The sequence below is a fragment of the Podarcis bocagei genome, assembly GCF_964188305.1.
Source record: "Podarcis bocagei genome assembly, chromosome: 6".
NCBI lineage: Eukaryota > Metazoa > Chordata > Lepidosauria > Squamata > Lacertidae > Podarcis > Podarcis bocagei.
Window position 1 is genome coordinate 33946815 of NC_138130.1, and position 14661 is coordinate 33961475.

At 42.4% G+C, this 14661-nt stretch overlaps 1 protein-coding gene across 2 annotated transcripts in view; it reads right to left on the bottom strand.

The window, feature by feature from the left end:
- The window catches only part of OCA2 (OCA2 melanosomal transmembrane protein), a 159666-nt gene that overhangs the window by 45457 nt on the left and 99548 nt on the right, over positions 1-14661 (bottom strand). For both annotated transcript variants that reach the window (XM_081197573.1, XM_081197572.1), the window contains exon 19: positions 3495-3622. In XM_081197573.1, the coding sequence (XP_081053699.1) occupies positions 3495-3622 (128 nt within the window). The remainder of the gene's footprint in view (positions 1-3494; positions 3623-14661) is intronic.

The window sequence follows — 14661 nt, forward strand, 5'->3', positions numbered from 1 at the left end:
TTGTTTTTTAAGGGGGTTGTCCATTTTGAATACACTGCTGTGAATCTGCTGCAATAACATGCACCCAGTGTTTCCAGGCAGCCCTGTATCGGGAAGTTTTTAACACTTGATGTTTTTAGATATGCTGTAAGCCACCCAGAGTAGCTAAAGAAACCCAGCCAGATGGGTGGGTCACCATCATCATTGGGTATTCAATGGGAATTAACATGGATGCTCCTTCCAGCTGTTGCCTATGTTGGAAATAACAGTGGAATCACACTTTAGATTTTATATGGCAGACTGGGTTCACAGATGTTTCTATGACACATGTCCACCAAGTCTATGGTGATACGCATCTCCTGTTTATCATGGCTCCATGTTTACTGCAGCAAATACAGGCGGAACAGTAGCACACCCAAGCCACCACCCACAGTAAATGTGAATCAGAAAGTGCATCTTCCTCAAGTTTCCAAGACACGGTACACATTCAACTGTCTGCTTGTTTCAAGCATTAACTGCTCTAGCGGGTAAACCAAAATCACATAGAATAAAGAGCAAACATCATGTTTGCAGTGACATAAAGAAGGAGTATATAGTACACATGCCTCTGACAGAGCCATCAAAATAACCTCAATTCCCAGTGGCTCAAACCTGTTGAACTTTCATTCTCTGTTTCACTGTTACGTCAAGGGCTGAATACTCAGTGAGGAATGGCATTGAAAACACCGCCACAAGCCACAACTGAGTGCCTTAAGCAGTCAGACCTACAGAGAATGCCTGCCAAAAAAAAGCAAAACCCCAGCTAAAAGGTATTAGTGTGGCTTAGCTGGTAATATAGACTCTCAAGGTTCCATCTTCAAAATTCCTAGATAAGAATTAGGATTGAAGGTCATATCCACATTAAGGATGATTCAAGAACAATGGGTGAAAGCACTCTGAATTGGCTTTCTCATGCTGTCACCCCCCTGCAAGAATAAGATGCAGTAGCATCTCTCTAGTCTTTTATCTTTGGATGGGGTGGGGTGCAGCTGAATTTGTTTTTATATATCTCTCTCTTACTTGTCAAATTTAGGTTGTTTTATACTTGTCTTTATACTAATTTTTCGAGTTCGTTTTTGTAAGTCACTTTGAGTTTCATTTCATGGATTGGGTCCTGAATAAGATTTCTGGGGGAAGCACACAGCCCTAATACACTCAGCTGGAGTTGTACAGACACACATACTGATTCCGTCTTCTTGAACCAGCTTGTTTCTCAAGGATAGATCAGGACACTGCAAGGAAAATACTGAATTCACAGCCCTGTGCTGCTCTCCTAATGCCAGTCTAGGTATGTACTCAATGACTCTTAAAGGTGAGAATCAGCAGAGTGGTTAACTGCTCCCCCTGAAAAATGCTTCCCCCTTGCCGTTTTTAATTATTTTTTCCCCCATTAGAGACATAGGAATGGAACAATGGCAAGCACAGGAAAAATTTCTATTTCTACTAAACATCTATAGCCAATGTCCTGCGTTGTCTCTGAGCTCTGTTTCTCAAGCTGGCTATATGATTGTGCAAATAATATTTACTGAAACTGGTAAATCTACTGTGAAGAAATTGTTCTTTCAAGCCTGAACAGACATTATGATCGTCCTGCAGTCTTTCTAACTTAGGTTGATGACACTAAAGAGTACAGACTCCTTTTAAGGGTCACCATGCTTTTATCAGGAGACAGTGATATGCTGCAAACTCCTTTATGCCGCAACTGGATGTGTGGTCTTCAGAATGACATATGCAGCTGCGGCCAATTCAGACTTCTCTAGTCACTTCGGTGGAGATGACAGTTCCACATGCACAACAAATATGGAGTTAGCCCTTCTGTTTCAACAAGGAATCTTGCATATGTTTTGTGTGTACATCAGAGCTACTATACTTGCTAAGGTCACACATACACATGGTATGCACTGAGCACAGTTCTATTCAGGCCCCGTTTCCGCATTTGGGGAAACAAAATGATCCCTTGGTCCATGTATCCATACAGTAGAAACATGAGTGAACATGACACATAGGCCCTGGATAACAAACAGCTGAGGTCACTTGGAAAAGATATAGCCTCTGTCTCAGTTCTGTCCTAACTATCCTCCTCTACTTTCTCCATGAAAACAGTGCACAAACGTGTTGCAGTAAAGCACATGCTGGCACTCAGTGACAAAGATTCTGGTGTTTGTACAATGTATCCCTCCATACATCTTCCTCCCTTCCTGAAAGGTATTCACAACATGATTTCTCTCTTTCTATTGGGTTATTAAAACCGAGATTCTATGGCACCAAAAAAGAGAGCAAAGATAAATATGCAGGTGAAGGCTTCCTTATTTCTCAGTGGCTTCCACTGAATTCAAAGTCAATGGGATACAATCTGGCACACAGGTGGCAGAGGGAGAAAACCTATCCCAGACGATTTACCAGAAGCAAAGAAAGCCTTAGCCCTACCTTTGTGGATCCCTGACCAGGGGCGGAGGAAGGGGGTGCGGTGGGGAAGCCGCCCAGTGTCACCACTGGGGGGGTGACAATATGGTGGTTGGCACTCATCGCGGGGCCTGCAGCGTGCCTGAGCCATGTGTCTCTCCTGGGAGTGACGCAGTGGCTTGGGCGCCCGCAGGCTCTGCGCTGCCCGAAACCGTCTGCCCACAGCCTCCCCCTCAGCTGTAGGGCGGCTGAGTGGGAGGAGGCAAGCAGACTCCTTGGAGGCCCCACGGAACGTCCCACCCTGCCCCGTGGGCATCTGGCCCCACCCCTGGGCGCAGGGCGCATACGCCACCCCAGGCTCCAATCAGCTTGCTCTGCCACTGTCCCTGACCGAACCCATTTACTCTCTACAGTATAAATAAATGGCTGGTGAAGAATGAGGCACCGGCGCATTGTAATCTGCGATATACAAACCCTCTGCCCACACATGTTCCACTTGTGATAACAATGGGCATTTAAGTAGCATATACAATGGAATCTAGAAACTCATGTTAACAAAAGAGACCTGCAGCATTCATGACTCTGTTATTTCAAAGCAATGGATTTATCAGAAGCAGCAAAAGCAAAGCCTTGGCCTTTCTTTACCATGTCACTGACTTCATCCGATTACTTTCTGCAATGCAAAGAAATGTTTGCCATTCCCTTCTAAGGAAAAGTAAGGGTAACATAGCGAGGGTGGTCAAAGCTTTCTTTTTCACTCCTGGGCTAAAAGGTAACAGTAAAGGCTACACTGACTGGGACCCAATGGATGGGTACACAAGACTTCCTTCCATACATATTCCGCTTGTCATAATAATAGGCAATGAAGTTGCATATACAATGAAATCTAGAATCTCATATTAACAAGAGTGCTGTAGCATACACACCTCTTCAATTTCAAAGGAATGGCCTATTGCAATCTCCTCTCCTGTGTGAGCGTGCAAAGATCTCCTAACACTCTATTATTCTACCATCGACTTCAAGGCATCAAAACTTACAGGGATTGGGTTGGGGGGCTTAAATCTTCTTCTTACCTCCATTAAAACAAAGAGTGCTGCAAAGAAAAGGAGCGTTGCCCATTCCACTCTACTCAGAATCATCTCAAAATCCTGAATGTTGGCTAACACGAGAAGCCATATTGCTCCCAGCATAGCAATCCACCCTGCATAAAAGGAGGGAAAAAACAGCATGAATACAGCCTTATCGACTTTCAACCATTTACCTGAATTTCTTCAAGACAGGCAGTTCTTAATTTTCTTTGGTGTATTAAAGCATGTTTATGTTGTGCAGTAACACATACTCAGAAGTAGTTTGCTACAATTTTTGAGGTTAATTGTCAGGGCTCTTTCACATTTAGCAATAATTCAACAAACGGAACTTCTCCCGTCTCTGCATCTCCATACTAATTAGGTTGAATATCTGCCTATTGGAGGCAAAGGAGGAAAGTGGCCACAATCTTGCCCTAGTCTTGTATTTAACCCAATATCCAATGTCTCTGGCTGTGAACCAAAAGCGAACACCTATGAAGGGTGCACTTGAATAAAGAGGTTCATATTTGACCATAACTATGATTCTCCAGCTGGCAGAGCCAACAGATTGACTTGGTGTATTCTGCATCTACAAAGAAGGCACAGGGATGTATTCAACAGTGTCAGTCAACAGTAAGACTTCCATCAACAGAACAGGGGAGCAGAAGCTGTTGTCAGTAATTCCTCCTCCCACCTCCAGCCTCCTATGCTCCCCTAAATCTGTTCTGGAGACCCTCCAGGGCAGATATATAGGGGTGGAGCTACAGGCGGGATGGGAAATGGATGAAAATGGCTTTCCTCCCCAATTCACGGGCAGAAGCCTTACCATCCGCTAAGCAACACCATTCGATCCAATCCCTTATCTTTCAGAAATCTTTCACAAATATAGTTTCCAGCTGCTCTGAAGCCCCTGGAGGAAGCTCTACAATAAGACAGCTGTCTTTAATATACAGCACTAACTTCATTTGATAATTGCAAGTTTACACCCAGCTGGATATAAAAGCGAAAGGCAATATATATACATCGAACAATTTGTGTTGCCCATTTAAAACTGTGCTGTCTTCAGTTTCTGGGGAAAACACAACATTTCCTTATCATAAATACCCCATCCTGAGGAGAGTAAGGGGGGCATTCACAGTCATTTGGGATTGCTCCCACACAGACCAGTTACCAAGCGGATTCCACCACATGCTGGAAAATATTGTGGTAGTGCATGCCACTCTGTGGCTGTTGCCAGTATTCATTTTTATGGAACTGGTATATAAGTTTCTGTGACAGTTTCCAATGAGTGTCAAGAAAAGAAGAATTCTAACAACATTTATTATGTTGTGCTTTATGTGGAATTCTGAAATACCTCCAACACAGGGAGTTTACATATACTGTGCAGTCTCAGAGGAAATAAATAGGTAACAGAAATAGCAAGTGTGCTTTTGAGACTTTTGTATTTTTAATATGTTGTGGTTTTCTTACCCAGAAAAAAAAGGTTTCTGAAGATATCAATGTCAATGCTGAATTTATGAAGGAAAATGTCTAAACAAGGACTGTGCAAGCAAGAAACAACAAAATTCATATAAAGGGTAAACAAAAGATTGTGGGAACAGCTGCAGTCTTTCAAGACGACTAATAATAAAAGGCTGCCTCCTTTAATATGGTGGCTCTTGCTTGGCTCATATGAAAAGCTTGGGGGGGTCTGAAATAGTTAGAAAGCTTTACAACTTGAAATGAATTATTTTTTGTGGAAACTATCAAATATGTGTTCATGGTGCCACCTGTTAAAATCCTAAATGACATTTGTAGCAAAGTAAAGCTTGTAAAATGTACTTCGTATACCACTAAGCACACATAGTGGGAAAATAATGAGATTATTAGGAGGGATAATCTGAATGCAAAAAATAGCGCAACTGGACACTTGGGGCAGCGATATTTTAGAAGTGCCAGTGAACTGGTATTCAAATTAAGAGATGCACTCCAGAATCCTCTGCAATGTCACAGAGCAGGCATCCCCAAACTCGGCCCTCCAGCTGTTCTGGGACTACAACTCCCATCATCCCTAGCAAACAGGACCAGTGGTCAGGGATGGTGGGAATTGTAGTCCCAAAACAGCTGGAGGGCTGAGTTTGGGGATGCCTGTCACAGAGGATGCTAGAAAAAATTATTCATTCAAGCACACCAGAAGGAGAACAGTTGAAACCTGAATGTAATGGTGCTATCAGAATTGGTCCTGGTTGTCAGTAGGGCACCAACTGACAAGATGGATATTTTTTCCATTTAATGCAACCTGGCAATGTGGACAAGCTTATTGGAACTGCCTCCTCTCCAGAATACTCTCTTAAAACATTTTTGTTTCGGACAAGCCTATCCAGAAACATAGGTGTCGACGATTTTTTATTTTTTTTATAGTTCCTTTTAATTATCTTTTAAATGTTTTAATTGGGTTTTTTATTGTTTTGTTGGTGGTCTTAATATTTATTGTAAACTGCATAGAGGTTTTATTACAATCGAGTGGTATATAAATTTTGTTAAAACAAATACATCTTTCCTGGATATTAAAAAGAAAGAAAGAAAATTGGGCACATAGGTCCACCTGCATTGTGATGTTCTTGATTTCAGCATTCTATACATGTCAGCAGTGGATAGTTGACTTACTTAATATTAATTTTATTTAGAATTTTCATTTTATTTAAAAGTACTGTATTCATAAACTGCTTTGTAAAAAAAAAAAAACCTAAGCGATGTACATAAGATTGTGTACAGCAATCCTGTTCTGTTGAAGAGGGTACATAAGACACCCAGGGGAAGAGGTACAGAATCCATTATCACCCCCCCACCCCACACCACACCCCCGCATCTCCTCCAATCAAAATATGAAGTGTGTCCTCAGTTTACAGTGGTACCTCTGGTTACATAATTAATTCGTTCCGGAGGTCCGTTCTTAACCTGAAACTGTTCTTAACCTGAAGCATCACTTTAGCTAATGGGGCCTCCCGCTGCCACCGCACCGCCACGATTTCTGTTCTCATCCTGAAGCAAAGTTCTTAGCCCGAGGTACTATTTCTGGGTTAGCGGAGTCTGTAACCTGAAGCGTCTGTAACCTGAAGCATATGTAACCCGAGGTACCACTGTATTTATACTCTGCTCTTCCTCTGAGGAGCTCAGAACAGTTTTACATGCAGTTCCCAGGCAGTCTCCCACCCCACTTCCATGGTCCAGATTTACTCTGCTTCATCAGTAGAAACGCTGTGCGTGGCTTCAGACCCTTCCTCTGAGTTGCACATGCCATTAACCCAAGGGCAGGTTTCCTTCAACGTTGTACAGGGCTCAATGGGAAAACATTCAGTGTATAGGTTCAGTGCACTGAAATCACTTTCGCTCCTAGGTCAGACTGAATAGTGACTTGATTTGGGATGTTTATTTGGCGTGCTTCTTTTTTCCCCCTTCAAGTCTTCTCATACAGCGTGTGACCTGGGTGCTCTCTGTCAGGGTTGAGACAGAAGTTTCACTGGGATATCAGACCTGAGCAATGAAGACAAAAATTGGGACTGGAGGCACAATACGCACACCACCAGTGCCGGATTTACGTATAAGCTAAACAAGCTATAGCTTAGGGCCCCACTCTCTTGGGAGCCCCAATAAAAATTAAAGAGGGGGGGACGACTGAATTTACATTTCCAGAATACAGTGGTACCTCTGGTTGCAAACGGGATCTGTTCCGGAGCCCCGTTCACAACATGAGCAGAACACAACCCGTGTCTGCGCATGCGCGGGTTGCGATTTGCCGCACCTGCGCATGCGCAAGCGGCGAAACCTGGAAGTAACCCTTTCCAGTACTTCCAGGTCACCACAGGATGCAACCTGAAAATGCTCAACCTGAAGCAAACGCAACACGAGGTATGACTGTATAAGATAAAAAACTAAAATAAAACCTACATACAGCAACAGTGTTTTGTGTTGTGTAAGCTTCTATGATGTAAGTAATGGGCCCCACCTGCTAACCTGCTCCCTAAAATATCACTGGTTTGCTCATTTCCATATATAGGGTGCCTACATTCTGCTAGTTGCATGACAACATGTGCAAATGGCTTTTGATACCTATTAGGTCCATAAATTACCATATAGCAGATATTCAACACAAAAAGCAGTGACAATTTGTTGTTGACAAAGGACAGCTGGACGTATAAAGGGCCCCACTACCTTCAGTTGCTTAGGGCCTCATCAAACCTAAATCTGGCCCTGCACATACACCACACCACACCTCCTGCTCTTACAACGGGGCACAAACTCACTGCCTGCTTTATATGTGACTAGGGTAGACTCCCACTCAGAGAAGACACAGAGCCATCTTTGGTGAGATGGGACCCAGCATCTTCAGTGCACTCTGTCTTCGATAGCTCAGCTTCTCAGACAGATGCATGGAAGTAAACTACCCATCCTAGTGATTACTGACAACTACTAGAGCTGGTTTATGACTGTCTCTTTCTGTCCAGAATATTCATCCATGATACTCAATAACAAACATGGGCGCATTGCTTATAAAATATTTGGGCCTTCATGCATTTCTTTAAACTCCCCTTTTTAATGATGCCAGAAACTTTCTGTTTAAACCAAGCATGCCTGCATCTTCAGAAACCACTGCAGTTTTAAACACAAATGTTCTGTCCAAGGTGATTTTTTTAAAAAAAGCTGCTTAGGTAATGGATCGATAATAAAAAGGAGGATTGTGCCAGCCTGTATTCTGCCGCCCCCTCCAAAATGTTTGGCAAGTGGTTTGAAATAAATTATTTAAAGTTGGGGAAGCTACTATAGGGGAAATCTTCATCAAATATTCTGTAAAAGCTTGTAGCAATTCTGCCTGTTTGACATGGGTTAAAGAAGGTTAGAGCTTTTTTGCCAAAGAGAAAAAAATCCCCCAGGTTCATTCAGTATTCATATCCTATTTCCATATACAGCATTATGTAAAAAGTGATATAGTCTCTTTAATCTTTTACAGAGTATAAGGCTTTCTTCCATGCTATCCAGGGGTATAATAATAGTCATCACCTCCAACAGAAGCAAATGTATAGGCTTTGTCTGTGAAATAACTTTTCACAAGGCACTAAACTCTCGATGGTACGTGAATTAATTGCTGCTAATACTCCTTTCGGAATCATCCTTCTTGCTCATGCCTCCCCATGGAACTTGGGGCCAATTAGAGGGCTGGTCACAAACTTATTTAGTAAATATATTTAGACTGGTTTTCGGAGGCGCCAGTGAGGTGTAGAACACAGTGTAATGATAGTTAACCCTGCTCCATCGTGACTGCCATTTTTGCCTCATTGTGCTTGCAATAATGAGCACTTCACTGTAAATGGTAATTGCTTCTGCTTGCGAGCACAGTGATGGTATTAAGTGCACGGGGCTTAATACGGTTCTAAAGCTCATATTGGTACACAGCAGATCTTTTGAGCAAACTCATGAAGAGTTCCAGTAAGAACAAAAACTTAGGGCAGAACTACGGTACTCGTTACAAGAAGCAGAGGCCTGTCACTGTAAACAGCCTCACAATGACTTCTCTCCTTCACCTTTGTGATGTGTATTTGATGGATCTCATGTCCTGGCATCATTAACTGAGCTTTTCCTCAGCCCCACCATTGGCTGCCACATTGTGGGAATGCTTCAAGTCAGCAGGATATAAGGTTAAGTGACTGCTGGACTAGATGTTCCAAGGATACTGGGACAGCATGATTTCCCCTTACATTTGTCCTATGATTCAGACTGAGGTCCTGATTTGTGTGTTATTTGTGTGATGTGGCAGCTACTGTTCTAAAGCTTCTTTCCTTGCTATACTCTGGCCAAGTCTAAAGGGAAACAACCAGATGGGTTGGCCAGCTGCCACAATTAGTCCCCATGCCGCCATTGATCACCCAAAGATTCGGTAGGCCTCAGCACAGTGACCTAATGATCTGGAAATGCCCAGTGTTGCATCTGCATCCTTCGTTTGCCAGCTCAAGCACACAGAGATTGTTCGAAGTCTCAAAATCATTCATATAGCTGGGCAGTTACTTTGTGGCTCACTCGAGCAACATTTTGTACTTTCCCCTGAATGAAAACAAATCCTGTTTTCATGCCATGTGATAAGAGAAAGCTGCTCTTTTGAGCACTGGGGAATTTCTTTGTTTACTTTCTAAAATCAATTATTTCACGTAATTTCATTTTTACAGTCTCAACACTTCTCAATCAACTTATCGCATGAAAAAGGTAATGAGAAAACCAGTTATAATGTAGAACATAAAAGATTAAAAAGCAAAAAGAGAGAGAGAGAAGAATATCTACCTCAACAGATTGCCTGGTAGGTCTGTTCCCATTTCACCAGTATGGTGCCTTTTTCTTATATTTTTATACAGTACATAGATGGTCTTGTTCTTTGAAGATTCTTGCTAGGGAATTTTGTTGTTGTTGTTGTTGACTGGGGAGGAGAGGGTTAAAGCTCCCCTTTCTATGTGGTGTGTCCCCAATGAAAATTGCCAATGAAATATGTCTTATTAATTTTATGTACATATAAAAACTGAGATGGTTGCCAATGACACATTTAGCATCATGTCCAGTTTGAGCCTAATTCATGACAGATTGGATTTCTGCACTCAGCTGAGGCTGAACATGTTAGAGCAAGTGCAACAAAATCTGATCTAGCCAGAGTTTGTCATGTGGAGACAGCAGTCACAACATTGGCTCCGCCTGTGGCAGTACAACAAAACCTCACATAGCTCAGGGAGTAAGAGGGTAACATGAATGCTCTGGCTCTCTCTCGCTCCCACCCACACAACCCCGCCACCTTCCTCTTAGACCAGATGGTAATGACCAGATCAGCTGCCACACTAACTCTACTGTATATTTAGCAATATGGTTCATCTAGACTTAATGGCTCCCATCCCAGTTCCAGAGAACACAATTCTGCTACACAAAGCTCTAAACCAGAGGCCTGGTTTATATCAAAGAATCATGTAGCATGCAGGTTCAAATCACAACCTTAATGGTCTTATCGTGTTTGTGTGCGTGTGTGCGCATACACACAATTAAATCATCAAAGTTGTTGTTTGAATCTGCCAGAAGGCAGAAAATGAGAATGATGGCAATATTTTTACTCTGCACAGGTGCTTTAAAAGAGAAAGATGCTCCCTCATTTCCATGATCTGTTTCAGTCTTACAATCTAGGCAAGGGAAGCAGATCAGCTTTATTTATTTTTACAACTGAAGAGCTGAACAGCAGTGGAGCTGTCCAGCAGCACCAACTAGATTATCAAGAGTCAGAAGCCTACAGGGCCAAGGCCCAAACAGAAGGGATGCTGTCCAGGAGGTTATTAGAACTAGAAACCAGGACCTGATTATAGCACCAGCAGCTTCCAAGTCACAATGGCCAGATTTTGCCACACCATACTTGTGCCTTAGTGAGATCTTGATTCTCACCAAACTTAAGATGACAACAACAACAACAACTGCACCCCGCCCATCTGGCTGGGTTTCTCCAGCCTCCTTCCAAGAAGGACTCTGAAATAGGGTGGATGCTGCTGTGAAGTTATCATGCCACCAATCTTCAGCTCAGACTTGTTTCCATTTGAGGCTGGGCCATAGTTCAGCAGTGGAGGATCTACTCTGCATGTAGAAGGTCCCAAGTCCAGGTTTTATTTAGTAGAAGGCAGTTCCCTATATTCCTATTTCTACTATTGAGCTGTAAGGGGTAGCAAAACTAGGGAGAAGAGTTTAGTCAGGAGGCATCAGGCGCCCTCGTTCTGCAAGTCTCCTGAGTGGGGTCATCATGGATTGTGGACTCAGGTTTTCCACCAGGGTGCCCTGACTCTACCTGTTCCCATCCATGATAGGGCTTGCAGTGAGGTCCTACGTCCTCCATTTGATTTTTGTTCTGTTCCTGACACCCTGTGATATGCAGGGGGAGGGGAGGCACCAATCCTGATTCTTCCACCTTTTTCAGGGAACCTGGAAAAAAATGTGGAAAGTGCTGCAGGATTTCTCCCCACAGCAGGGAGAGGAGATGGTGAGCAGTTGTCCCCAATCACCTATGTGCTGCTTCTGGTGAGAATTCACAGCCACAAGCATATTTTTTTTTATTATAATAATAATAAAAAGTATACGCCTACTCTATCTTACAAGCAACTCAATGCAGGGAACAAACAGTATCACAAAATGTGGATTCCAGCAAGGAGCTAATTTTAAGCAAGACAAGCACTGCTACAGCTCTCGCTACACCACATTTTAAAACTTCAGAAGTAATTTCAGTTTGAGCGTATGAGACACCCCAGAGTAATGTAAACATTTTATCACTGCTAGACAGTACTCCAGGCAAGGGTCACACATGGCTACTCAGCTACCAGCCTGTTATGTTCATTCATTTAACCATGGAAGTCACTGCTAAAGCCAGCAATCCTGCATGACTACCTAAACATCAAGGGACAGAGAAATAAAGAGGAATTACATGTGCAAATCCTGCCACTTCCTCAGGTGTCATTTGTTTGTGTTTTAAGATGCAATTTCCCTGGCAATTTACATAATGCATTTCAATGTCATTTGTTTAAGGAACTGGGAGTGCTGCCTGAGGGGGTTCTGTTGCTGCCCTTTGCAATTAGGGTGGTTAATTTCTCTGATGTATTCCCCTCCCCAAAATTCTTATATATTATGCAAATTAGTCGATAAATATACCAATCAGTTTACAGAAAGGAATAACAATAAAACAGGGGGCCTTCTAATCAGAGTGGTACAATGCAATTCTAGTTGAATGCTGTGGCAATAATACATTTTGCTGAATAATTGGATGTCAGATTAAGTAAAATAAAGACATATTGCAGTGCTGAAGGCACATATTTAAAATGCAACCCAAATAAGAAAGGTTCCAATGGCAGTTTATAAACACGTGCTTATGTACATCAGTGGTAGTCAACATGTTACCTTCAGAATTCACAAAGAGCAAATTCCTCAATAATTCCTACTTTTCCACCATCATTCATGTCACTCTACCACCTTAATGTCAAGTCCACAATTCTGAGACTGTAATTTTTTTAAGAGTAAACCCTATATAACACAGTGGGGCTTACTTCTGAGTAAACACGCCTAGAGTTGCATTGACACTGTCTTCCAGCACAACCCATATAATAGGTTAAAAACGCCTTTCTCTTTCCACTGTCAATAAGTTTAGATGTGCATGCCCATCACTTAATTTCTGTACACTACACAATTATTTGCATGTGCAAAACCTCCAGCTCAAACCACCACAGATCAAACACTATAGAAAAAACTTTCTTATCACTACAAGTTATATCAGACAAAATGCTTTTAAACCGTGAAGACCACACATTCAGTTGTATGCCATCTGAGATGAAGAGATTTCTAATGATGTGTATGAGTTATGGTTCAGACCTAAAATTACACTTCAAATGCCAAAGATAAAATGACTGTAGGTGGTTTGCAAGCTGGAAGGGATATGTGTTAACATGTCACTTTCAGTAACCCAGCACCAGCCAAATAAAATGAGAAACTGGGACAATCCATATGATCTAGATTCGGTCTGCACAACGCAGCAAGACAGGCAGAAATCTCAGCAGGTCTTATCAAGCCCCAGTGGACTGCATTTAGCATGATGGGTGACAAATTGTGCTGACCAGATCTAGTGGCACCAGAAGCAATACTCTCATGTCACTGCACAGCTGGTTCAGACTTAATACCAGATAGCCATTAATGAATAACCAAAATTGCCCAGAACACCCAGAATGCTGTGAGATATTTTTACAGGGAATACTCACCATGTTAATCAACCATTTGGGAGGGAGATGCACCTTAACTAAGGTATTGTAGCCTCCCATCCAGTTCTCTGCTACATCAACATCCATCAGTACTATGAGAGACTTCTATGATGAGCCTACCCAATAGTGATCTTTGTATCTGTGGCTTCCATTTTCAAAATACAAAGCTCCATTTTAGGAGACAACCTAACAGGAAAGATCAATGAGGATTTTGGTTCTTCTCTGGTTTGGATTTCAGGGCCGTGACATTTGATTTTATATTTGAAGCAAACATTTATAAACAGCTGAGATTCAGATTTCCGAGTTAGGAAATGTGAAATTCAGCAGCTGAAATAGCCCAACTTAGCACACAGAAACCAGAAATCTGTATGGATTTCAAAAAGGAATGTCATGAACCTTAGGGTATGTGTCCCCCCCCCCCCGGCAAGCTGTGCTTGTTTAAGAATGTCCAGGGCACCTGCCAAAATAGTGAGAAATAGGCCTTTCTAACAGATCAAACTGCAGAACATGCTCAGACTGTTTTACCCTGTTTTAGTGGTTTAACAAGAGCATTGGGTGAGGCAACTCAAAGGCCTACAACATTCTCACAGGCTTGATTACCTACTTGACAGAGCAAAAATTAGCATTCTGTTAGAGCAGGGGTGCGGAACCTTCTTCAGCCTGAATATCACATTCCCTTCTGGGCTATCTGCCAAGGGGCACGTGGCAGCGGTGGGTAGGTTCTACAGACCAAATTGGGTGGAGCAACAAATGTATGTTTTACCTTTATACAGTACAGTAGTACACATTCACACAAAAAAAACCTTCTATACTCCTTCCAGGCACAAGCAAGAGGCATTATTGGAGTTCAGTGGCACATTTCAGTCAGCCAGGGAGGGCTCTGGCCTGGGGAGAGGTGTTGCCTAGGGTGATTTCCAGACAGAGAGGCCTTGAGCTCCACATTTGTTGCCTGGCCTGAGATTTCCCACCCATGCAAAACAAACAAACGAAAAAACGCCCCGTAGGTATTTCTAAGTGCACAGAACTTCTTTTGGAGGAAGGCACAAATCCTGAACAAGATTATGATTCTTTTCCAGGCTCCTCCATTTCACTGTTTCCCCAGGCACCCATGTACTTCTCAGGCCATTAAACCGCTTCTTCTGAAATTCAAATGATTTGTTGTATTGGCTGTACTAAAAGAAAATATTTGATCAAAGTTTGATTATCCCCCCAGTTCCTGTAAGCAATAAAAAAAATTACAGTCCGAGCCATGTAAAAGCAAGATAACGAAGGCACTGTGTAGAAAGTTGGTATTAAATGAAGGTCTTTACTCAAAGTGCCTATCGCTATAGATAAGAGAATTAGAGAAATACACAGCTAGACAGCATATCAGGATATTTGTTTTCCAT